Consider the following 25940-nt stretch of genomic DNA (forward strand, 5'->3'; position numbering starts at 1 on the left):
ATTTTCACCATCACAACTCCAGCGGGGATGTCCTTGCCACCAGCCACAGCACTGTGGAATGGCCCGTGTAGTGGATTCACGATGTCAGTGTCATTTTATTTTGTAATTATATAAATTAAACCAATTTTAACGCTTTTTTAACAATGTCTGTGTAATGGTGGTGAGTCTATGGGTCTCTGTGTAGTGGTGAGTCTATGAGTCTGTGTGGTGAGTCTATGGGTCTCTGTGTAGTGGTGAGTCTATGGGTCTCTGTGTGGTGGTGGTGAGTCTATGGGTCTCTGTGTGGTGGTGGTGAGTCTATGGGTCTGTGTGGTGGTGGTGAGTCTATGGGTGTCTATGTGGTGGTGAGTCTATGGGTCTCTGTGTAGTGGTGGTGGTGAGTCTATGGGTGTCTGTGTAGTGGTGGTGAGTCTATGGGTCTCTGTGTGGTGGTGGTGGTGAGTCTATGGGTCTCTGTGTGGTGGTGGTGAGTCTATGAGTCTCTGTGTAGTGGTGAGTCTATGGGTCTCTGTGTGGTGGTGAGTCTATGGGTCTCTGTGTAGTGGTGAGTCTATGGGTCTCTGTGTGGTGGTGAGTCTATGGGTCTCTGTGTGGTGGTGAGTCTATGGGTCTCTATGTAGTGGTGAGTCTGTGGGTCTCTGTGTGGTGGTGAGTCTATGGGTCTCTATGTAGTGGTGAGTCTGTGGGTCTCTGTGTGGTGGTGAGTCTATGGGTCTCTGTGTAGTGGTGAGTCTATGGGTCTCTGTGTAGTGGTGAGTCTATGGGTCTCTGTGTAGTGTTGGTGAGTCTATGGGTCTCTGTGTAGTGGTGGTGAGTCTATGGGTCTCTGTGTGGTGGTGAGTCTATGGGTCTCTGTGTAGTGGTGGTGAGTCTATGGGTCTCTGTGTAGTGGTGAGTCTATGGGTCTCTGTGTAGTGGTGCGTCTATGGGTCTCTGTGTAGTGGTGGTGAGTCTATGGGTCTCTGTGTGGTGGTGAGTCTATGGGTCTCTGTGTAGTGGTGAGTCTATGGGTCTCTGTGTAGTGGTGAGTCTATGGGTCTTTGTGTAGTGGTGGTGAGTCTATGGGTCTCTGTGTGGTGGTGGTGAGTCTATGGGTCTCTGTGTAGTGGTGGTGAGTCTATGGGTCTCTGTGTGGTGGTGAGTCTATGGGTCTCTGTGTGGTGGTGGTGGGTCTATGGGTCTCTGTGTAGTGGTGAGTCTATGGGTCTGTGTGGTGGTGGTGAGTCTATGGGTCTCTGTGTAGTGGTGAGTCTGTGGGTCTCTGTGTAGTAGTGAGTCTATGGGTCTCTGTGTAGTGGTGGTGGTGAGTCTATGGGTCTGTGTGGTGGTGAGTCTATGGGTCTCTGTGTAGTGGTGGTGGTGAGTCTATGGGTCTGTGTGGTGGTGGTGGTGGTGAGTCTATGGGTCTCTGTGTAGTGGTGGTGAGTCTATGGGTCTCTGTGTAGTGGTGAGTCTATGGGTCTCTGTGTAGTGGTGGTGAGTCTATGGGTCTGTGTGGTGGTGAGTCTATGGGTCTCTGTGTAGTGGTGGTGAGTCTATGGGTCTGTGTGGTGGTGAGTCTATGGGTCTCTGTGTAGTGGTGGTGAGTCTATGGGTCTCTGTGTGGTGGTGAGTCTATGGGTCTCTGTGTGGTGGTGGTGAGTCTATGGGTCTCTGTGTAGTGGTGAGTCTATGGGTCTCTGTGTAGTGGTGAGTCTATGGGTCTCTGTGTAGTGGTGAGTCTATGGGTCTCTGTGTAGTGGTGGTGAGTCTATGGGTCTCTGTGTAGTGGTGAGTCTATGGGTCTCTGTGTAGTGGTGAATCTATCGGTATCTGTGTGGTGGTGGTGAGTCTATGGGTCTCTGTGTAGTGGTGAGTCTATGGGTCTCTGTGTGGTGGTGAGTCTATGGGGCTCTGTGTGGTGGTGAGTCTATGGGTCTCTGTGTGGTGGTGAGTCTATGGGTCTCTGTGTAGTGGTGAGTCTATGGGTCTCTGTGTAGTGGTGGTGAGTCTATGGGTCTCTGTGTAGTGGTGGTGAGTCTATGGGTCTCTGTGTAGTGGTGGTGAGTCTATGGGTCTCTGTGTAGTGGTGGTGAGTCTATGGGTCTGTGTAGTGGTGGTGAGTCTATGGGTCTGTGTAGTGGTGGTGAGTCTATGGGTCTCTGTGTAGTGGTGGTGAGTCTATGGGTCTCTGTGTAGTGGTGGTGAGTCTATGGGTCTCTGTGTAGTGGTGGTGAGTCTATGGGTCTCTGTGTAGTGGTGGTGAGTCTATGGGTCTCTGTGTAGTGGTGGTGAGTCTATGGGTCTCTGTGTGGTGGTGAGTCTATGAGTCTCTGTGTGGTGGTGAGTCTATGGGTCTCTGTGTGGTGGTGAGTCTATGGGTCTCTGTGTAGTGGTGAGTCTATGGGTCTCTGTGTGGTGGTGAGTCTGAGTCTCTGTGTAGTGGTGAGTCTATGGGTCTCTGTGTAGTGGTGAGTCTATGGGTCTCTGTGTAGTGGTGCGTCTATGGGTCTCTGTGTAGTGGTGGTGAGTCTATGGGTCTCTGTGTGGTGGTGAGTCTATGGGTCTCTGTGTAGTGGTGAGTCTATGGGTCTCTGTGTAGTGGTGAGTCTATGGGTCTTTGTGTAGTGGTGGTGAGTCTATGGGTCTCTGTGTGGTGGTGGTGAGTCTATGGGTCTCTGTGTAGTGGTGGTGAGTCTATGGGTCTCTGTGTGGTGGTGAGTCTATGGGTCTCTGTGTGGTGGTGGTGGGTCTATGGGTCTCTGTGTAGTGGTGAGTCTATGGGTCTGTGTGGTGGTGGTGAGTCTATGGGTCTCTGTGTAGTGGTGAGTCTGTGGGTCTCTGTGTAGTAGTGAGTCTATGGGTCTCTGTGTAGTGGTGGTGGTGAGTCTATGGGTCTGTGTGGTGGTGAGTCTATGGGTCTCTGTGTAGTGGTGGTGGTGAGTCTATGGGTCTGTGTGGTGGTGGTGGTGGTGAGTCTATGGGTCTCTGTGTAGTGGTGGTGAGTCTATGGGTCTCTGTGTAGTGGTGAGTCTATGGGTCTCTGTGTAGTGGTGGTGAGTCTATGGGTCTGTGTGGTGGTGAGTCTATAGGTCTCTGTGTAGTGGTGGTGAGTCTATGGGTCTGTGTGGTGGTGAGTCTATGGGTCTCTGTGTAGTGGTGGTGAGTCTATGGGTCTCTGTGTGGTGGTGAGTCTATGGGTCTCTGTGTGGTGGTGGTGAGTCTATGGGTCTCTGTGTAGTGGTGAGTCTATGGGTCTCTGTGTAGTGGTGAGTCTATGGGTCTCTGTGTAGTGGTGAGTCTATGTGTCTCTGTGTAGTGGTGAGTCTATGGGTCTCTGTGTAGTGGTGGTGAGTCTATGGGTCTCTGTGTAGTGGTGAGTCTATGGGTCTCTGTGTGGTGGTGAGTCTATGGGTCTCTGTGTAGTGGTGAGTCTATGGGTCTCTGTGTAGTGGTGAGTCTGTGGGTCTCTGTGTAGTGGTGAGTCTATGGGTCTCTGTGTGGTGGTGAGTCTATGGGTCTCTGTGTAGTGGTGGTGAGTCTATGGGTCTCTGTGTAGTGGTGAGTCTATGGGTCTCTGTGTAGTGGTGAGTCTATCGGTATCTGTGTGGTGGTGGTGAGTCTATGGGTCTCTGTGTAGTGGTGAGTCTATGGGTCTCTGTGTGGTGGTGAGTCTATGGGGCTCTGTGTGGTGGTGAGTCTATGGGGCTCTGTGTGGTGGTGAGTCTATGGGTCTCTGTGTAGTGGTGAGTCTATGGGTCTCTGTGTAGTGGTGGTGAGTCTATGGGTCTCTGTGTAGTGGTGGTGAGTCTATGGGTCTCTGTGTAGTGGTGGTGAGTCTATGGGTCTCTGTGTAGTGGTGGTGAGTCTATGGGTCTGTGTAGTGGTGGTGAGTCTATGGGTCTGTGTAGTGGTGGTGAGTCTATGGGTCTCTGTGTAGTGGTGGTGAGTCTATGGGTCTCTGTGTAGTGGTGGTGAGTCTATGGGTCTCTGTGTAGTGGTGGTGAGTCTATGGGTCTCTGTGTAGTGGTGGTGAGTCTATGGGTCTCTGTGTAGTGGTGGTGAGTCTATGGGTCTCTGTGTGGTGGTGAGTCTATGAGTCTCTGTGTGGTGGTGAGTCTATGGGTCTCTGTGTGGTGGTGAGTCTATGGGTCTCTGTGTAGTGGTGAGTCTATGGGTCTCTGTGTGGTGGTGAGTCTGAGTCTCTGTGTAGTGGTGAGTCTATGGGTCTCTGTGTAGTGGTGAGTCTATGGGTCTCTGTGTAGTGGTGAGTCTATGGGTCTCTGTGTAGTGGTGAGTCTATGGGTCTCTGTGTAGTGGTGGTGGTGAGTCTATGGGTCTCTGTGTAGTGGTGGTGAGTCTATGGGTCTCTGTGTAGTGGTGAGTCTATGGGTCTCTGTGTAGTGATGGTGAGTCTATGGGTCTCTGTGTGTGGTGGTGAGTCTATGGGTCTCTGTGTGTGGTGGTGAGTCTGTGTCTCTGTGTGGTGGTGGTGAGTCTATGGGTCTCTGTGATGTGGTGGTGAGTCTATGGGTCTCTGTGTGAGTCTATGGGTCTGTGTGGTGGTGGTGGTGAGTCTATGGGTCTCTGTGTGGTGGTGGTGGTGAGTCTATGGGTCTCTGTGTGGTGGTGAGTCTATGGGTCTCTGTGTAGTGGTGAGTCTATGGGTCTCTGTGTAGTGGTGAGTCTATGGGTCTCTGTGTGGTGGTGAGTCTATGGGTCTGTGTAGTGGTGAGTCTATGGGTCTCTGTGTAGTGGTGAGTCTATGGGTCTTTGTGTAGTGGTGAGTCTATGGGTCTCTGTGTAGTGGTGGTGAGTCTATGGGTCTCTGTGTGGTGGTGAGTCTATGGGTCTCTGTGTGGTGGTGAGTCTATGGGTCTCTGTGTGGTGGTGAGTCTATGGGTCTCTGTGTGGTGGTGAGTCTATGAGTCTCTGTGTAGTGGTGAGTCTATGGGTCTCTGTGTAGTGGTGAGTCTATGGGTCTGTGTAGTGGTGAGTCTATGGGTCTCTGTGTGGTGGTGAGTCTGAGTCTCTGTGTAGTGGTGAGTCTATGAGTCTCTGTGTGGTGGTGAGTCTATGGGTCTCTGTGTGGTGGTGAGTCTATGGGTCTCTGTGTAGTGGTGGTGAGTCTATGGGTCTCTGTGTAGTGGTGGTGAGTCTATGGGTCTCTGTGTAGTGGTGAGTCTATGGGTCTCTGTGTAGTGGTGAGTCTATGGGGCTCTGTGTGGTGGTGAGTCTATGGGTCTCTGTGTAGTGGTGAGTCTATGGGTCTCTGTGTGGTGGTGAGTCTATGGGTCTCTGTGTGGTGGTGAGTCTATGGGTCTCTGTGTGGTGGTGAGTCTATGGGTCTCTGTGTGGTGGTGAGTCTATGGGTCTCTGTGTAGTGGTGAGTCTATGGGTCTCTGTGTAGTGGTGGTGAGTCTATGGGTCTCTGTGTAGTGGTGGTGAGTCTATGGGTCTCTGTGTGGTGGTGAGTCTATGGGTCTCTGTGTGGTGGTGGTGGGTCTATGGGTCTCTGTGTAGTGGTGAGTCTATGGGTCTGTGTGGTGGTGGTGAGTCTATGGGTCTCTGTGTAGTGGTGAGTCTGTGGGTCTCTGTGTAGTGGTGGTGGTGAGTCTATGGGTCTGTGTGGTGGTGAGTCTATGGGTCTCTGTGTAGTGGTGGTGGTGAGTCTATGGGTCTGTGTGGTGGTGGTGGTGGTGAGTCTATGGGTCTCTGTGTAGTGGTGGTGAGTCTATGGGTCTCTGTGTAGTGGTGAGTCTATGGGTCTCTGTGTAGTGGTGGTGGTGAGTCTATGGGTCTCTGTGTGGTGGTGGTGGTGAGTCTATGGGTCTCTGTGTAGTGGTGGTGAGTCTATGGGTCTCTGTGTAGTGGTGAGTCTATGGGTCTCTGTGTAGTGGTGAGTCTATCGGTCTCTGTGTGGTGGTGAGTCTATGGGTCTCTGTGTAGTGGTGAGTCTATGGGTCTCTGTGTGGTGGTGGTGAGTCTATGGGTCTCTGTGTAGTGGTGAGTCTATGGGTCTCTGTGTAGTGGTGGTGGCGAGTCTATGGGTCTCTGTGTGGTGGTGAGTCTATGGGTCTCTGTGTGGTGGTGAGTCTATGGGTCTCTGTGTGGTGGTGAGTCTATGGGTCTCTGTGTGGTGGTGAGTCTATGGGTCTCTGTGTAGTGGTGAGTCTATGGGTCTCTGTGTGGTGGTGAGTCTATGGGTCTCTGTGTGGTGGTGAGTCTATGGGTCTCTGTGTGGTGGTGAGTCTATGGGTCTCTGTGTAGTGGTGGTGAGTCTATGGGTCTCTGTGTAGTGGTGAGTCTATGGGTCTCTGTGTGGTGGTGAGTCTATGGGTCTCTGTGTAGTGGTGAGTCTATGGGTCTCTGTGTGGTGGTGAGTCTATGGGTCTCTGTGTGGTGGTGAGTCTATGGGTCTCTATGTAGTGGTGAGTCTGTGGGTCTCTGTGTGGTGGTGAGTCTATGGGTCTCTATGTAGTGGTGAGTCTGTGGGTCTCTGTGTGGTGGTGAGTCTATGGGTCTCTGTGTAGTGGTGAGTCTATGGGTCTCTGTGTAGTGGTGAGTCTATGGGTCTCTGTGTAGTGGTGAGTCTATGTGTCTCTGTGTAGTGGTGAGTCTATGGGTCTCTGTGTAGTGGTGGTGAGTCTATGGGTCTCTGTGTAGTGGTGAGTCTATGGGTCTCTGTGTAGTGGTGGTGAGTCTATGGGTCTCTGTGTGGTGGTGAGTCTATGGGTCTCTGTGTAGTGGTGAGTCTATGGGTCTCTGTGTAGTGGTGGTGAGTCTATGGGTCTCTGTGTGGTGGTGAGTCTATGGGTCTCTGTGTAGTGGTGAGTCTATGGGTCTTTGTGTAGTGGTGGTGAGTCTATGGGTCTCTGTGTGGTGGTGGTGAGTCTATGGGTCTCTGTGTGGTGGTGGTGGTGAGTCTATGGGTCTCTGTGTAGTGGTGAGTCTATGGGTCTCTGTGTAGTGGTGGTGAGTCTATGGGTCTCTGTGTGGTGGTGGTGGGTCTATGGGTCTCTGTGTAGTGGTGAGTCTATGGGTCTGTGTGGTGGTGGTGAGTCTATGGGTCTCTGTGTAGTGGTGAGTCTGTGGGTCTCTGTGTAGTAGTGAGTCTATGGGTCTCTGTGTAGTAGTGAGTCTATGGGTCTCTGTGTAGTGGTGGTGGTGAGTCTATGGGTCTCTGTGTGGTGGTGAGTCTATGGGTCTCTGTGTGGTGGTGGTGGGTCTATGGGTCTCTGTGTAGTGGTGAGTCTATGGGTCTGTGTGGTGGTGGTGAGTCTATGGGTCTCTGTGTGGTGGTGAGTCTATGGGTTTCTGTGTAGTGGTGAGTCTATGGGTCTCTGTGTGGTGGTGAGTCTATGGGTCTCTGTATAGTGGTGGTGAGTGTATGGGTGAGTGAGTGAGTGGGTGTGGTGGTGAGTGAATGGGTGAGTGTAGTGGTGAGTGTGGTGGTGGTGAGTGAATGGGTGAGTGTGGTGGTGAGTGTGTGGGTGAGTGAGTGTGGTGGTGAGTGAGTGAATGGGTGAGTGTAGTGGTGAGTGTGGTGGTGGTGAGTGAGTGAATGGGTGAGTGTGGTGGTGAGTGTGGGTGAGTAATTTAAGAGACACGTTTACAGAGTTGATGGTTTATTAAATAATAACACAGTGGAATTGAAGGGTGGTGAGTGGATGTTGAGTGTAGTGGTGAGTGGTGAGTTAGTGGTGAGTGTCTGGGTGGTGAGTGTAGAGGTGAGTGGGTGAGTGTGGTGGTGAGTGGGTGGGTGAGTCGGTCAGTGTGTGGGTGGGTGAGTGTGGTGGTGAGTGGGTGAGTGTGGTGGTGAGTGTAGTAGTGAGTGGTGAGTGTCTGGGTGGTGAGTGTAGAGGTGAGTGGGTGAGTGTGGTGGTGAGTGGGTGGGTGAGTCGGTCAGTGTGTGCGTGGGTGAGTGTGGTGGTGAGTGGGTGAGTGTGGTGGTGAGTGTAGTAGTGAGTGGTGAGTGTCTGGGTGGTGAGTGAGAGTAGTGGTGAGTGTAGAGGTGAGTGGGTGGGTGAGTGTGTGGTGGTGAGTGTAGTCGTGAGTGGGTGGGTGAGTGGGTGGGTGAGTGTAGTGGTGAGTAGTGAGTGTAGTGGTGAGGAGTGGTGAGTAGTGGTGAGTGTGGTGAGTAGTGGTGAGTCTAGTGGTGAGTCTAGTGGTGAGTCTAGTGGTGAGTCTAGTGGTGAGTCTAGTGGTGAGGAGTGGTGAGTAATGGTGAGTGTAGTGGTGAGTGATGGTGAGTAGTAATGGTGAGTGTAGTAGTGAGTAGTGGTGAGGAGTGGGGAGTAGTGGTGAGTAATGGTGAGTGGTGAGTGATATCAGTGTGTAGTGGTGAGTAGTGGTGAGTAATGGTGAGTGTAGTGGTGAGTAGTGGTGAGTGTTATCAGTGTGTAGTGGTGAGTGTTATCAGTGTGTAGTGGTGAGTGATGGTGAGTATAATGGTGAGTAATGGTGACTAGTGAGTAGTAATGGTGAGTGAGTGGTGAGTATAATGGTGAGTGGTGAGTGTAGTGGTGAGTAATGGTGAGTGGTGAGTGTAGTGGTGAGTAGTGGTGAGTAATGGTGAGTGGTGAGTGTAATGGTGAGTAGTGGTGACTAGTGGTGAGTGTAGTGGTGACTAGTGGTGAGGAGTGGTGAGTAAGGGTGAGTATAATGGTGAGTGGTGAGTGTAGTGGTGAGTATAATGGTGAGTGTAATGGTGAGTAATGGTGAGTATAATGGTGAGTGGTGAGTGTAGTGGTGAGTATAATGGTGAGTATAATGGTGAGTAGTGGTGAGTGTTATCAGTGAGTGATGGTGAGTGTAGTGGTGACTAGTGGTGAGTGTAGTGGTGAGTGAGTGGTGAGTGAGTGGTGAGTGTAATGGTGAGTGGTGAGTAATGGTGAGTGGTGAGTAGTGGTGAGTATAATGGTGAGTAGTGGTGAGTATAATGGTGAGTGTAATGGTGAGTAGTGGTGAGTGTTATCAGTGAGAACGTCTTGACACCAACATCTCCCTGATGTTGTCTTCCGCCTCTTTCAGATTCTTCTCCAAGTAAAATTTCTTGTTCTGATCAAACACAAAGACAGTGATGGTGGTGGCGATGGTGGTGATGGTGGTGGTGATGGTGTTGATGGTGATGATGATGGTGGTGATGGTGATGATGATGGTGGTGGTGATGGTGATGATGGTGGTGGTGATGGTGATGATGGTGGTGATGGTGGTGATGGTGATGGTGGTGATGATGGTGGTGGTGGTGGTGATGATGGTGGTGGTGGTGATGATGGTGATGGTGGTGGTGATGATGGTGGTGATGGTGATGGTGGTGATGATGGTGATGATGGTGGTGGTGATGATGGTGGTGGTGATGATGGTGGTGGTGATGGTGGTGGTGATGATGGTAGTGATGGTGGTGATGGTGGTGGTGGTGATGGTGGTGATGATGGTGATGATGGTGGTGGTGGTGGTGATGGCGGTGATGGTGATGGTGGTGATGGTGGTGGTGATGGTGGTGATGATGGTGGTGATGGTGGTGGTGATGATGGTGATGGTGGTGATGGTGGTGATGATGATGGTGGTGATAATGGTGGTGGTGGTGATGGTGGTGGTGATGGTGATGGTGATGTTGTTGATGTTGTTGATGTTGGTGCACCTAGCCTGGCACCGGGCCCACCTCCAGATCCTTCATCTTGAGTGACGATGTGGAAGCTTTCTCCGCGAGAGAGTCCAGCAGATAGTGCTGAGTCTGGAGCACGAACCTGGGGTGGGTGGGTGAGTGAGTGAGTGGGTGAGTGAGTGAGTGGGTGAGTGAGTGGGTGGGTGAGTGGGTGGGTGGGTGGGTGAGTGAGTGAGTGGGTGGGTGAGTGGGTGAGTGGGTGAGTGGGTGAGTGGGTGAGTGGGTGAGTGGGTGAGTGGGTGGGTGAGTGAGTGGGTGGGTGGGTGGGTGAGTGGGTGGGTGGGTGGGTGAGTGGGTGAGTGAGTGGGTGGGTGGGTGAGTGGGTGAGTGAGTGGGTGGGTGGGTGGGTGAGTGAGTGGGTGGGTGAGTGAGTGGGTGGGTGAGTGGGCGGGTGAGTGGGCGGGTGAGTGGGTGAGTGGGTGGGTGGGTGAGTGGGTGAGTGGGTGAGTGAGTGGGTGGGTGAGTGGGTGAGTGGGTGGGTGGGTGAGTGGGTGAGTGAGTGAGTGAGTGGGTGGGTGGGTGGGTGAGTGGGTGAGTGAGTGAGTGGGCGGGTGAGTGGGCGGGTGAGTGTGTGGGTGAGTGTGTGGGTGAGTGGGTGAGTGGGTGGGTGGGTGGGTGAGTGTGTGGGTGAGTGAGTGAGTGAGTGTGTGTGTGGGTGAGTGGTGGGTGAGTGTGTGAGTAGCGGGGTGAGTGTCTGGGTGAGTGTGTGGGTGAGTGGGTGAGTGTGTGTGTGGGTGGGTGAGTGTGTGGGTGAGTGTGTGGGTGTGTGTGTGGGTGGGTGAGTGTGTGGGTGAGTGTGTGGGTGAGTGAGTGGGTGGGTGGGTGAGTGGGTGAGTGGGTGAGTGAGTGGGTGAGTGGTGAGTGGGTGAGTGAGTGAGTGGGTGAGTGGTGGGTGAGTGTGTGGGTGAGTGAGTGACTGGGTGAGTGAGTGAATGGTGAGTGAGTGAGTGAGTGTCTGGGTGAGTGGTGTGTGGGTGAGTGAGTGAGTGAGTGGTGGGTGAGTGAGTGACTGGGTGAGTGACTGGGTGAGTGGTGTGTGAGTGAGTGACTGGGTGAGTGACTGGGTGACTGGGTGAGTGGGTGAGTGAGTGGGTGAGTGAGTGGTGAGTGAGTGGGTGAGTGTCTGGGTGAGTGAGTGACTGTGTGAGTGAGTGACTGGGTGAGTGAGTGACTGGGTGAGTGAGTGACTGGGTGAGTGAGTGTGTGAGTGAGTGACTGGGTGAGTGTGTGGGTGCGTGAGTGACTGGGTGGGTGGGTGAGTGTTTGGGTGAGTGTCTGGGTGAGTGAGTGACTGAGTGAGTGAGTGAGTCTCTGGGTGAGTCTCTGGGTGAGTGACTGGGTGACTGGGTGGGTGAGTGTGTGGGTGAGTGAGTGACTGGGTGAGTGAGTGAATGGTGAGTGAGTGAGTGTCTGGGTGAGTGGTGTGTGGGTGAGTGAGTGAGTGGGTGAGTGGTGGGTGAGTGAGTGAGTGACTGGGTGAGTGACTGGGTGAGTGGTGTGTGAGTGAGTGACTGGGTGAGTGAGTGTGTGAGTGAGTGGGTGAGTGTCTAGGTGACTGGGTGAGCGAGTGGGTGAGTGACTGGGTGAGTGGGTGAGTGAGTGGTGAGTGAGTGGGTGAGTGTCTGGGTGAGTGAGTGTGTGAGTGAGTGACTGGGTGAGTGAGTGACTGGGTGAGTGAGTGACTGGGTGAGTGAGTGACTGGGTGAGTGAGTGTGTGAGTGAGTGACTGGGTGAGTGTGTGGGTGCGTGAGTGACTGGGTGGGTGGGTGAGTGAGTGACTGAGTGAGTGAGTGAGTCTCTGGGTGAGTCTCTGGGTGAGTGACTGGGTGACTGGGTGGGTGAGTGTGTGAGTGAGTGAGTGACGTGAGTGAGTGACTGGGTGAGTGACTGGGTGTGTGGGTGAGTGACTAGGTGAGTATCTGGGTGAGTGAGTGAGTGTATGAGTGTGTAGGTGAGTATCTGGGTGAGTGTCTGGGTGAGTGTGTAGGTGAGTGTGTGGGTGAGTCTCTGGGTGAGTGTCGGGGTGAGAGTCTGGGTGAGTGTCTGGGTGAGTGTGTAGGTGAGTCTCTGGGTGAGTCTCTGGGTGAGTGTCTGGGTGAGTGTCTGGGTGAGTGTCTGGGTGAGTGAGTGAGTGTCTGGGTGAGTGACTGGGTGAGTCTCTGGGTGAGTGAGTGACTGAGTGTGTGTGTGAGTGAGTGGGTGAGTATCTGGGTGAGTATCTGGGTGAGTGACTGAGTGAGTGACTGGGTGAGTGTGTGGGTGTGTGGGTGAGTGAGTGAGTGACTGAGTGAGCGAGTGTCTGGGTGAGTGTCTGGGTGAGTCTCTGGGTGAGTGTCTGGGTGAGTGTGTGGGTGAGTGAGTGGGTGAGTCTCTGGGTGAGTGTGTGGGTGTGTGGGTGAGTGGGTGAGTGAGTGGGTGAGTGAGTATCTGGGTGAGTGTGTGGGTGAGTGTCTGGGTGAGTGTGTAGGTGAGTGTCTGGGTGAGTGACTGGGTGAGTGAGTGAGTGTCTGGGTGTGTGGGTGAGTGTCTGGGTGAGTGTCTGGGTGAGTGTCTGGGTGAGTGTGTAGGTGAGTGTCTGGGTGAGTGTCTGGGTGAGTGAGTGAGTGTCTGGGTGAGTGTCTGGGTGAGTGTCTGGGTGAGTCTCTGGGTGAGTCTCTGGGTGAGTGTCTGGGTGAGTGTGTGGGTGAGTGAGTGGGTGAGTCTCTGGGTGAGTGTGTGGGTGTGTGGGTGAGTGGGTGAGTGAGTGAGTGAGTGTCTGGGTGAGTATCTGGGTGAGTGTGTGGGTGAGTGTCCTCACACACGCCCCACGGGCTGGTAGGCTCGCGAGTCTGCCGGCAACGCTCCCAGTTCGGCCTGGGTGAGGGTAGCTCGCTTGTGGACTCGCAGCAGGGCCTCATGCTGAGCCTCACACTGACGCACCTGTTGCTGTGTGCTCAGAGCCGTGGCCTGCAGCTCCACAAACGCCTACGAGAGAGACAGAGAGACAGGGAGAGTGTGAGACAGACTGAGACACAGACACTGAGAGACAGAGAGAAACACAGAGAGAGACACAGACAGACACTGAGAGAGACAGACACACAGACAGAGAGACACACAGACAGAGACACAGACAGAGACACAGACAGAGTGAGACAGAGACACAGAGAGACAGACACAGAGAGACACAGAGACAGACAGAGAGACACAGACAGACAGACACTGAGAGAGACAGAGACACAGACAGAGAGACACACAGACAGAGACACAGACAGAGACACAGACAGAGTGAGACAGAGACACAGAGAGACAGACACAGAGAGACACAGAGACAGACAGAGAGACACAGACAGACAGACACTGAGAGAGACAGAGACACAGACAGAGAGACACACAGACAGAGACACAGACAGAGTGAGACAGAGACACAGAGAGACAGACACAGAGAGACACAGAGACAGAGAGACACAGACAGAGACACAGACACACAGAGACACAGAGAGAGAGACACAGACAGAGAGAGACACAGACAGAGACACAGACAGAGTGAGACAGAGACACAGAGAGACAGACACAGAGAGACACAGAGACAGACAGAGACACAGAGACACAGAGATACAATGAGAGTGGTGGTGGTGGTGGTGGAGGCCGCGGAGCCTCCGCCTCGGCCTGGCCGCCACGGCGGGGACCCTCGCTCCGATCCCCGCGGCGGATTCAGGCGACGCCGGTAAAAGCCTGGGGCCTGAGCGAGCGCCGCGAATTCCCCTCGGCAACGCAACAAAACCCCCTTTGTTGTCCATTTGTGCATCAGCAACAACATCGACAACAACATCGACAACAACATTGACAACATCGAGGATGGATTCGCGGCAAACTTTGAAACCGCCTTCACCTTCTGAAGCTCCTCGTCAACCGGTAGGGCCGCCATCGCTGAGTCCTTCACGCAAACATTAGCATAAGTTTAACATAAAATAGACGCAGGCCCGACTCATTAACATAAATTTACATAAATTGACCGCGTCCGGGTTGATTCAGTATCGGTTTTGCCGCGGTTCGGCGAGCATTAACATAATTTAAGGCGGATCTCCCCGTCTCGGCATAAATTAACATAAATCAAAAAAACATTTCCACTACTCGGCACGCATTCACAAGATGGAAGCCCGTGGTGGGTGGGTGGGGGTGAAAAATTTGACCTTACCAAGATGGAAGCCCGTGGTGGGTGGGTGGGAGGGGAAATTTGACCTGACCAAGATGGACGCCTGTGATTGCGTGGGAAGGGCGAATTTGACCTTATCAAGATGGACGCCCGCGTGGGCGAACGTGACCTCACGAAGATAGATTTGAAGTTTTCGTGACCGCAGCACTCACCAAGGTGGTCGCTTGTGGTGAGTGGGCGAATTTGACCTTACCAAGATGGTCGGCAGTGGTTGGGGTGGGAGGGGGGATTTGACCTTACCAAGATGGACGCCTGTAGGTGGGTGGGTGGGTGGAAGAGGGAATTTGAACTTACCAAGATGGGAGGTTTTGATTTAAAGCATTCGTGAACGCAGTGATTCATATTCTTGGTTCTTTCGGTAAAGTCACGTTGAAGGGAAAACAATAAAATAATAAAATACATACAAAACAATAAAATTCTCGCAAGACGGAGGTTCTTTGCAAGCCATCTGGCTACCGTGAGAGATTCGTTAATGAGGCCATCCACACATACAAACACGGAGACAATTTCAACCGAGAAGATGGATTCTGGGCTTAGCAATCATTGGAAGGATTTGATTAACAATGTCTGGGTCTTAATTGATTGTTTACGCTTATGGTTACCATGAAAGATTCGTTAATGAGGCCATCCACATATACAAACACGGAGGCAATATTTCAACCGAGAAGATGGATTCTAGGCTTAGCAATCATTGGAAGGATTTGATCAACAATGTCTGGGTCTTAATTGATTGTTTACGCTTATGGTTACCATGAAAGATTCGTTAATGAGGCCATCCACATATACAAACACGGAGGCAATATTTCAACCGAGAAGATGGATTCTGGGCTTAGCAATCATTGGAAGGATTTGATGAACCATTTGGGGTCTTCATTGATTGTTCACGCTTACCATGAGAGATTCGTTAATGAGGCCATCCACATATACAAACACGGAGGCAATATTTCAACCGAGAAGATGGAGTATGGGCTTAGCAATCATTGGAAGGATTTGATCAACAATGTCTGGGTCTTAATTGATTGTTTACGCTTATGGTTACCATGAAATATTCGTTAATGAGGCCATCCACATATACAAACACGAAGACAATTTCAACAGAGAAATATGGATTCTGGGCTTAGCAATCATTGGAAGGATTTGATGAACCATTTGGGGTCTTGATTGATTGTTCACGCTAACCGTGAGAGATTCGTTAATGAGGCCATCCACATATACAAACACGGAGACAATTTCAACCCAGAAGATGGATTCTGGGCTTAGCAATCATTGGAAGGATTTGATCAACAATGTCTGGGTCTTAATTGATTGTTTACGCTTATGGTTACCATGAAAGATTCGTTAATGAGGCCATCCACATATACAAACACGAAGACAATTTCAACCGAGAAAGATGGATTCTGGGCTTAGCAATAATTGGAAGAATTTGATAAACCATTTCGGGTCTTGAATGGTTGCTCACGCTTACCATGAAAGATTCGTTCATGAGGCCATCCACATATACAAACACGAAGACAATTTCAACCGAGAAAGCTGGATTCTGGGCTTAGCAATCATTGGAAGGATTTGATAAATCATTTCGGGTCTTGAATGGTGGTTTACGCTTACGGCTACCGTGAGAGATTCGTTAATGAGGCCATCCACATATACAAACACAGAGACAATTTCAACCCAGAAGATGGATTCTGGGCTTAGCAATCATTGGAAGGATTTGATCAACAATGTCTGGGTCTTAATTGATTGTTTACGCTTATGGTTACCATGAAAGATTCGTTAATGAGGCCATCCACATATACAAACACGGAGGCAATATTTCAACCGAAAAGATGGATTCTAGGCTTAGCAATCATTGGAATGATTTGATCAACAATGTCTGGGTCTTAATTGATTGTTTACGCTTATGGTTACCATGAAAGATTCGTTAATGAGGCCATCCACATATACAAACACGGAGGCAATATTTCAACCGAAAAGATGGATTCTGGGCTTAGCAATCATTGGAATGATTTGATCAACAATGTCTGGGTCTTAATTGATTGTTTACGCTTATGGTTACCATGAAAGATTCGTTAATGAGGCCATCCACATATACAAACACGGAGGCAATATTTCAACCGAGAAGATGGATTCGACACACCTGATGGCGACCGTTTGTGTTACGGTCGAAACGTCGTGAGAATTTTTTTGTCGTTTTATATATTTTATTATTTTATTGTTTCCCTTCAACGTGGTGACTTTACCGAAAGTGCTAAGATTATAAGTTGCGTGAGGTAAATAAAATTGTTTTATATTTTATTATTTTATTGTTTCCCTTCAACGTGGTGACTTTACCGAAAGAGCTAAAGAATATAAGTTGCGTGAGGTAAATAAAATTGTTTTATATTTTATTATTTTATTGTTTCCCTTCAACGTGGTGACTTTACCGAAAGAGCTAAGCATATAAGTTGCGTGAGGTAAATAAAATTGTTTTATATTTTATTATTTTATTGTTTCCCTTCAACGTGGTGACTTTACCGAAAGAGCTAAGATTATAAGTTGCGTGAGGTAAATAAAATTGTTTTATATTTTATTATTTTATTGTTTCTCTTCAACGTGGTGACTTTACCGAAAGAGCTAAGATTATACGTTGCGTGAGGTAAATAAAATTGTTTTATATTTTATTATTTTATTGTTTCCCTTCAACGTGGTGACTTTACCCAAAGAGCTAAGATTATAAGTTGCGTGAGGTAAATAAAATTGTTTTATATTTTATTATTTTATTGTTTCCCTTCAACGTGGTGACTTTACCGAAAGTGCTAAGATTATAAGTTGCGTGAGGTAAATAAAATTGTTTTATATTTTATTATTTTATTGTTTCCCTTCAACGTGGTGACTTTACCGAAAGAGCTAAGCATATAAGTTGCGTGAGGTAAATACATTTTTTTTATATTTTATTATTTTATATTGATTCCCTTCAACGTGGTGACTTTACCTAAAGAGCTAAGAATATAAGTTGCGTGAGGTAAATAAAATTGTTTTATATTTTATTATTTTATATTGATTCCCTTCAACGTGGTGACTTTACCGAAAGAGTTAAGAATGAGATGGGAGGTGGTAAATTTGACCTTACCAATATGGACGTCAGAGTTTCCGGTCCTGACGGAAGTGACGTCAGTCGACCAGGCCCCCTCCCCCTCAATTAAAAAAAAGCCGTTGATTGGCTGTTTGGAATATGGCGGTGAGTGACGTTTCAGTGGTGTGGTGGTGATGTTGTGGTGATGGTGTGGTGTTGTTGTGGTGATGTGGTGGTGATGGTGTGGTGTTGTGGTGGTGTTGTGGTGATGGTGGTGTGGTGGTGATGGTGTTGTGGTGGAGTTGTGGTGATGTGGTGATGTGGTGGTGATGTTGTGGTGTTGTGGTGATGTGGTGGTGATGTGGTGGTGATGGTGTGGTGTTGTGGTGATGTTGTGGTGATGGTGTGGTGATGTGGTGGTGGTGATGTTGTGGTGATGGTGTGGTGATGTTGTGGTGATGTTGTGGTGATGTTGTGGTAGTTATGTGGTGGTGATGGTGGTGATGTGGTGGTGGTGATGGTGGTGATGTTGTGGTGATGTGGTGGTGGTGTTGTGGTGATGTGGTGATGTTGTGGTGATGTTAATTATAATTATTTTCTCACCCACTCACTCACTCACCACTCACCCACTCACCCACTCACTCACCCACTCACTCACCCACTCACTCACTCACCCACTCACTCACCCCTCACTCACCACTCACTCACTCACCCACTCACCCACCCACTCACTCACCCCTCACTCACCACTCACCCACTCAACCACCCACTCACTCACTCACCCACTCACTCAACCACTCACTCACTCACCCACTCACTCACCCACTCACTCACTCACCCACTCACTCACCCACTCACTCACCCCTCACTCACCACTCACTCACTCAACCACTCACTCACTCACCCACTCACCCACCCACTCACCCACTCACTCACTCACCCACTCACCCACCCACTCACTCACTCACCCACCCACTCACCCACTCACTCACCCGCCCACCCACCCACCCACTCACCCACTCACCCACCCACTCACCCACCCACTCACTCACTCACCCACCCACTCACCCACTCACCCACCCACTCACTCACCCACTCACTCACCCACTCACTTACCCACTCACTCACCCACCCACTCACCCACCCACTCACCCACCTACTCACTCACTCACTCACCCACTCACTCACCCACCCACTCACCCACTCACCCACCCACTCACCCACTCACCCACTCACTCACCCACTCACCCACTCACTCACTCACCCACCCACTCACCCACTCACCCACTCACTCACCCACTCACCCACCCACCCACTCACTCACCCACTCACCCACTCACTCACCCACTCACTCACTCACCCACCCACTCACCCACTCACTCACCCACCCATCATTTACAGATTTTTCCTATACGGACATCATCATCATCAGCAGCTGATGATGATGATGGTTCCGACGAGATTCCATCATCACCACCACCATCACCACCACCATCAGCTGTAGACCTTTTTACATCAGCAGCATCAGCATCAGCTGCTGCAGCATCAGCAGCATCATCAGCAGCATCAGCAGTAGCAAGGGCAGCGTCAGCGGCAGCATCAGCAGCGGCAGCAGTAGCAAGGGCAGCATCATCAGCATCAGCAGCATCATCAGCTGCTGCAGCAGCAGCATCATCAGCATCATCAACATCATCAACATCAGCATCATCAGCATCATCAACATCATCAGCAGCATTATCAGCAGCAGCATCAGCAGCAGCATCATCATCAGCAGCAGCAGCATCATCAGCAGCGGTGTCAGCAGCATCATCAGCAGTGTCGGCTGTAGCTTCTGCTTCATCAGCAGCATCATCAGCAGCGGTAGCAGTGGCAAGGGCAGCATCAGCAGCATCATCAGCATTACCATCAGCATCATCAGCAGATTTAGCAGCATCATCATCATCAGCAGTACCATCATCGTCAGCATCAGCAGTACCATCATCATCATCAGCAGCAGCTTTAGCAGCATCAGCAATACCATCATCAGCAGTACCATCATCATCAGCAGTACCATCATCGTCAGCATCAGCAGTACCATCATCATCAGCAGCTTTAGCAGCATCAGCAATACCATCATCAGCAGTACCATCAGCATCAGCATCAGCAGTACCATCATCATCAGCAGTACCATCATCATCAGCAGTACCATCATCGTCAGCATCAGCAGTACCATCATCATCAGCAGCTTTAGCAGCATCAGCAATACCATCATCAGCAGCATCAGCAGCATCATCAGCAGTACCATCAGCATCAGCAGTACCATCATCGTCAGCAGCACCATCATCATCAGCAGCTTTAGCAGCATCAGCAGCATCATCAGCAGTACCATCATCGTCAGCAGCACCATCATCATCAGCAGCTTTAGCAGCATCAGCAATACCATCGTCAGCAGTACCATCATCATCAGCAGTACCATCAGCATCAGCAGTACCATCATCGTCAGCAGTACCATCATCATCAGCAGCTTTAGCAGCATCAGCAGCATCATCAGCAGTACCATCAGCATCAGCAGCACCATCATCATCAGCAGCTTTAGCAGCATCAGCAATACCATCGTCAGCAGTACCATCAGCATCAGCAGTACCATCATCGTCAGCAGTACCATCATCATCAGCAGTACCATCATCAGCAGTAGCATCAGCAGCATCATCAGCAGTTACACCACCACCACCATCAGCAGCAGCATCATCATCATCACCACCACCACCACCATCATCACCACCATCATCATCAGCAGTTTCATCACCACCACCACCACCACCACCATCATCACCACCACCACCATCATCACCACCATCATCATCAGCAGTTTCATCACCACCACCAGCAGCATCATCATCAGCACCACCATCATCAGCAGTAGCAGTACTACCACCATCATCACCACCACCATCATCATCATCAGCAGCAGCATCATCATCAGCACCACCATCATCACCACCACCACCATCAGCAGTTTCATCATCACCACCACCACCATCATCATCAGCACCACCATCATCAGCAGTAGCAGTACCACCACCATCATCATCAGCACCACCATCATCAGCAGCAGCATCATCAGCAGCAGCATCATCAGAAGGATCATCAGCATCATCATCAGCACAAGTGGATGCTGCTGCTGGCGCTGCTGATGATGATTCTTCTTCTGATGATGATGATACCAAATCATCAGAAGTAGCAGTGAGCGATTCTTCTGCTGATGATGATGAATCAGCATCATCATCAGCAGCAGCAGCATCACCAGGATCATCCCAGCCTCCTGCTGATGATGATGCTGATGATGATGCTGATACCAAATCATCAGCGTCACAAGCGAGCGATGCTGATACTGCTGCTGCTGCTGATGATGATGATTCTGCATCAGGAAGCAGGGATGATGATGATGATTCTGCTGATGATGATTCTGCTGATGATGATTCTGCTGATGATGATGATTCTGATGATGATGATTCTGCCGATGATGATTCTGCTGCTGCTGGTGATGATTCTGCTGATGATAATTCTGCTGATGATGATTCTGCTGATGATGATTCTGCTGATGATGATTCTGCTGATGATACCAAATCATCACCATCACAAGCGAGCGATGCTGCTGATGATGATGCTGATGAATCTGCATCAGCAGCAGCAGCAGCACCACCACCATCACCACCACCATCATCATCATCACCATCATCAGCATCATCAGCAGCACCATCATCACCACCACCATCATCACCACCACCATCATCATCACCATCACTACCACCATCACCACCACCATCACTATCAGCAGCAGCATCATCAGCAGCATCATCAGCAGCATCATCATCAGCTGGAGGATTCCTGAGAGGGCCCAGAGATTGGTTCCGAACGAAGATGAAAGAGAAAATGGAGGTCAGTCACTCAGTCAGTCACTCAGTCAGTCACTCAGTCACTCAGTCAGTCACTCAGTCAGTCACTCACTCAGTCAGTCAGTCAGTCACTCAGTCATGCACTCAGTCAGTCACTCAGTCAGTCACTCACTCAGTCAGTCACTCAGTCAGTCACTCAGTCAGTCACTCAGTCAGTCAGTCACTCAGTCAGTCAGTCAGTCACTCAGTCAATCAGTCAGTCAGTCACTCAGTCATGCACTCAGTCAGTCACTCAGTCAGTCACTCAGTCAGTCACTCAGTCAGTCACTCACTCAGTCAGTCAGCCACTCAGTCAGTCACTCAGTCAGTCACTCACTCAGTCACTCACTCAGTCAATCAGTCACTCAGTCACTCAGTCAGTCAGTCACTCAGTCAGTCACTCAGTCAGTCACTCAGTCACTCAGTCAGTCAGTCACTCAGTCAGTCACTCAGTCAGTCACTCAGTCAGTCAGTCACTCAGTCACTCAGTCACTCAGTCAGTCAGTCACTCAGTCAGTCACTCAGTCAGTCACTCAGTCACTCAGTCAGTCAGTCACTCAGTCAGTCACTCAGTCAGTCACTCAGTCAGTCAGTCACTCAGTCACTCAGTCACTCAGTCAGTCACTCAGTCAGTCATGCACTCAGTCAGTCACTCAGTCACTCAGTTGCTCAGTCACTCAGTCAGTCACTCAGTCACTCAGTCAGTCACTCAGTCAGTCACTCAGTCAGTCACTCAGTCACTCAGTCACTCAGTCAGTCACTCAGTCACTCAGTCAGTCAGTCAGACACTCAGTCAGTCACTCAGTCAGTCACTCACTCAGTCACTCAGTCACTCAGTCAGTCACTCAGTCAGTCACTCAGTCACTCAGTCAGTCAGTCAGTCAGTCACTCAGTCAGTCACTCAGTCAGTCAGTCACTCAGTCACTCAGTCACTCAGTCAGTCACTCAGTCAGTCATGCACTCAGTCAGTCACTCAGTCACTCAGTTGCTCAGTCACTCAGTCAGTCACTCAGTCACTCAGTCAGTCAGTCACTCAGTCAGTCACTCAGTCACTCACTCAGTCAGTCACTCAGTCAGTCACTCAGTCACTCAGTCACTCAGTCAGTCACTCAGTCACTCAGTCAGTCAGACACTCAGTCAGTCACTCAGTCAGTCACTCACTCAGTCACTCAGTCACTCAGTCACTCACTCAGTCACTCAGTCAGTCACTCAGTCAGTCAGTCAGTCACTCAGTTAGTCACTCAGTCAGTCAGTCACTCAGTCAGTCACTCAGTCAGTCACTCAGTCAGTCAGTCACTCAGTCAGTCACTCAGTCAGTCACTCAGTCACTCAGTCACTCACTCAGTCAGTCACTCAGTCAGTCACTCAGTCACTCAGTCAGTCACTCAGTCAGTCACTCAGTCAGTCAGACACTCAGTCAGTCACTCAGTCAGTCACTCACTCAGTCACTCAATCACTCAGTCAGTCACTCAGTCAGTCACTCAGTCACTCAGTCAGTCACTCAGTCACTCAGTCAGTCAGTCACTCAGTCAGTCACTCAGTCAGTCAGTCACTCAGTCAGTCACTCAGTCAGTCACTCAGTCAGTCAGTCACTCAGTCACTCAGTCAGTCACTCAGTCACTCAGTCAGTCACTCAGTCACTCAGTCAGTCAATCAGTGAGTCAGTCAGTCACTCAGTCAGTCACTCAGTCACTCAGTCAGTCACTCAGTCACTCAGTCAGTCACTCAGTCAGTCACTCAGTCAGTCAGTCACTCAGTCAGTCACTCAGTCAGTCAGTCACTCCGTCAGTCACTCAGTCAGTCACTCAGTCAGTCACTCAGTCAGTCAGTCACTCAGTCACTCAGTCAGTCACTCAGTCAGTCACTCAGTCAGTCACTCAGTCACTCAGTCAGTCACTCAGTCAGTCAGTCAGTCACTCAGTCAGTCACTCAGTCAGTCACTCAGTCAGTCAGTCACTCAGTCAGTCACTCAGTCACTCACTCAGTCAGTCACTCAGTCAGTCAGTCACTCAGTCACTCAGTCAGTCACTCAGTCAGTCACTCAGTCAGTCAGACACTCAGTCAGTCACTCAGTCAGTCACTCACTCAGTCACTCAGTCAGTCACTCAGTCAGTCACTCAGTCACTCAGTCAGTCACTCAGTCAGTCACTCAGTCACTCAGTCAGTCAGTCAGTCAGTCACTCAGTCAGTCACTCAGTCAGTCACTCAGTCAGTCAGTCACTCAGTCAGTCACTCAGTCAGTCAGTCAGTCAGTCACTCAGTCACTCAGTCAGTCACTCAGTCAGTCACTCAGTCACTCAGTCAGTCACTCAGTCAGTCACTCAGTCACTCAGTCAGTCAGTCACTCAGTCAATCAGTCAGTCAGTCACTCAGTCAGTCACTCAGTCAGTCACTCAGTCAGTCAGTCAGTCAGTCACTCAGTCAGTCACTCAGTCAGTCACTCAGTCACTCAGTCAGTCACTCAGTCAGTCACTCAGTCAGTCACTCAGTCAGTCACTCAGTCAGTCAGTCACTCAGTCATTCACTCAGTCACTCAGTCAGTCACTCAGTCAGTCACTCAGTCAGTCAGTCACTCAGTCAGTCAGTCACTCAGTCAGTCACTCAGTCACTCAGTCAGTCACTCAGTCAGTCAGTCACTCACTCAGTCACTCAGTCAGTCAGTCACTCAGTCAGTCAGTCACTCAGTCAGTCACTCAGTCACTCAGTCAGTCAGTCAGTCACTCAGTCAGTCAGTCAGTCACTCAGTCAGTCAGTCAGTCACTCAGTCAGTCACTCAGTCAGTCAGTCACTCAGTCAGTCAATCAGTCACTCAGTCAGTCACTCAGTCAGTCATTCAGTCACTCAGTCAGTCACTCAGTCAGTCAGTCACTCAGTCAGTCACTCAGTCACTCAGTCACTCAGTTAGTCAGTCACTCAGTCAGTCAGTCACTCAGTCAGTCAGTCACTCAGTTAGTCACTCAGTCAGTCAGTCAGTCACTCAGTCACTCAGTCACTCAGTCAGTCAGTCACTCAGTCACTCAGTCAGTCACTCAGTCAGTCACTCAGTCAGTCAGTCACTCAGTCAGTCACTCAGTCAGTCAGTCACTCAGTCAGTCACTCAGTCAGTCACTCACTCAGTCAGTCACTCAGTCAGTCACTCAGTCAGTCACTCAGTCAGTCAGTCACTCAGTCACTCAGTCAGTCACTCAGTCAGTCACTCAGTCACTCAGTCAGTCACTCAGTCAGTCACTCAGTCACTCAGTCAGTCAGTCACTCAGTCAGTCACTCAGTCAGTCACTCAGTCAGTCACTCAGTCACTCAGTCAGTCACTCAGTCAGTCACTCAGTCAGTCACTCAGTCAGTCAGTCACTCAGTCAGTCACTCAGTCAGTCACTCAGTCAGTCAGTCACTCAGTCACTCAGTCAGTCACTCAGTCACTCAGTCACTCAGTCAGTCACTCAGTCAGTCACTCAGTCAGTCAGTCACTCAGTCACTCAGTCAGTCACTCAGTCAGTCACTCAGTCACTCAGTCAGTCACTCAGTCAGTCAGTCACTCAGTCAGTCAGTCACTCCGTCAGTCACTCCGTCAGTCACTCAGTCAGTCACTCAGTCAGTCAGTCACTCAGTCACTCAGTCAGTCACTCAGTCAGTCACTCAGTCAGTCACTCAGTCAGTCAGTCACTCAGTCAGTCAGTCAGTCACTCAGTCAGTCACTCAGTCACTCAGTCACTCAGTCAGTCACTCAGTCAGTCACTCAGTCAGTCAGTCAGTCACTCAGTCAGTCACTCAGTCAGTCAGTCACTCAGTCAGTCAGTCAGTCACTCAGTAAGTCAGTCACTCAGTCAGTCACTCAGTCACTCAGTCACTCAGTCAGTCACTCAGTCAGTCAGTCACTCAGTGAGTCACTCAGTCAATCAGTCAGTCAGTCACTCAGTCAGTCACTCAGTCACTCAGTCACTCAGTCAGTCACTCAGTCAGTCACTCAGTCACTCAGTCAATCAGTCACTCAGTCAGTCACTCAGTCAGTCATTCAGTCACTCAGTCAGTCACTCAGTCAGTCAGTCACTCAGTCAGTCACTCAGTCAGTCAGTCACTCAGTTAGTCAGTCACTCAGTCAGTCAGTCACTCAGTCAGTCAGTCACTCAGTTAGTCACTCAGTCAGTCAGTCACTCAGTCAGTCACTCAGTCACTCAGTCACTCAGTCAGTCAGTCAGTCACTCAGTCACTCAGTCACTCAGTCAGTCACTCAGTCAGTCAGTCACTCAGTCAGTCACTCAGTCAGTCACTCAGTCAGTCACTCAGTCAGTCAGACACTCAGTCAGTCACTCAGTCAGTCACTCACTCAGTCACTCAGTCTCTCTGTCTGTGTCTCTGTCTGTGTGTCTGTCTCTGTGTCTGTCTCTCTCTGTGTCTCTGTCTGTGTCTCTGTTTGTGTCTCTCTGTGTCTCTGTGTCTGTCTCTGTGTCTGTCTCTGTGTCTGTCTCTCTCTGTGTCTCTGTGTCTCTGTGTCTCTGTCTCTGTGTCTGTATCTCTGTCTCTGTCTGTGTGTCTCTGTCTGTGTCTCTGTCTGTGTCTCTGTGTCTCTGTCTCTGTGTCTCTGCGTCTCTATGTCTCTGTCTGTGTCTCTGTCTGTGCCAGAGTTTGTCCTCAAGCTTGAAGCAAGGAGCTTCATCAGCAGCAGAATCCCTTCTAAGATCACGTAAGTAGAGCAAACAGACACACACACACAGACACACACACAGACACAGAGACACACACAGACACACAGACACACACACACAGACACACACACACAGACACACACACAGACACACACAGACACACACACACAGAGACACACACACGGACACACACACAGACACACACACAGACACACACACAGACACACACACAGAGACACACAGAGACACACACACACAGACACACACACACAGACACACAGACAGACACACACACAGAGATACAGGCACACACAGATACACACAGACACACACAGACACAGACACACACAGTGACACACAGACACACACACAGACACACACACAGAGACACACAGAGACACACACAGACACACACACACACACACAGACACACACACACAGACACACACAGACAGACACACACACAGACACACACACAGAGATAGAGACACACACACAG

At 50.3% G+C, this 25940-nt stretch overlaps 1 protein-coding gene across 1 annotated transcript; it reads right to left on the reverse strand.

Moving 5' to 3' along the window:
• Positions 1-7590: 7590 nt before the first annotated feature.
• LOC142923710 (prefoldin subunit 1-like) lies at positions 7591-13660 on the reverse strand. The gene is made up of 4 exons (XM_076064685.1): positions 13515-13660; positions 12444-12610; positions 9644-9728; positions 7591-9039 (listed from the first exon to the last, which is right to left on the reverse strand). The coding sequence occupies exons 1-4, from the start codon at positions 13548-13550 to the stop codon at positions 8956-8958; spliced, it is 372 nt and encodes a 123-aa protein (XP_075920800.1). The 5' UTR covers positions 13551-13660; the 3' UTR covers positions 7591-8955.
• Between the last annotated feature and the right edge of the window lie 12280 nt (positions 13661-25940).

This window comes from Petromyzon marinus, unplaced genomic scaffold, assembly GCF_048934315.1.
Source record: "Petromyzon marinus isolate PM22_M1 ecotype Great Lakes invasive population unplaced genomic scaffold, UKy_Petmar_22M1.pri1.0 PM_Scaffold_598, whole genome shotgun sequence".
NCBI lineage: Eukaryota > Metazoa > Chordata > Hyperoartia > Petromyzontiformes > Petromyzontidae > Petromyzon > Petromyzon marinus.

Excerpts from the sequence above, each read along its gene's own strand:
- LOC142923710 (XM_076064685.1), bottom strand. The coding sequence starts at position 13,550 with ATGGCGGCCCTACCGGTTGACGAGGAGCTTCAGAAG. Across the intron at positions 12,611-13,514 it reads TTGACGAGGAGCTTCAGAAG|GCGTTTGTGGAGCTGCAGGC; the intron begins GTGAAGGCGGTT and ends TCTCTCTCGTAG. Across the intron at positions 9,040-9,643 it reads TCAAGATGAAGGATCTGGAG|AACAAGAAATTTTACTTGGA; the intron begins GTGGGCCCGGTG and ends GTGTTTGATCAG.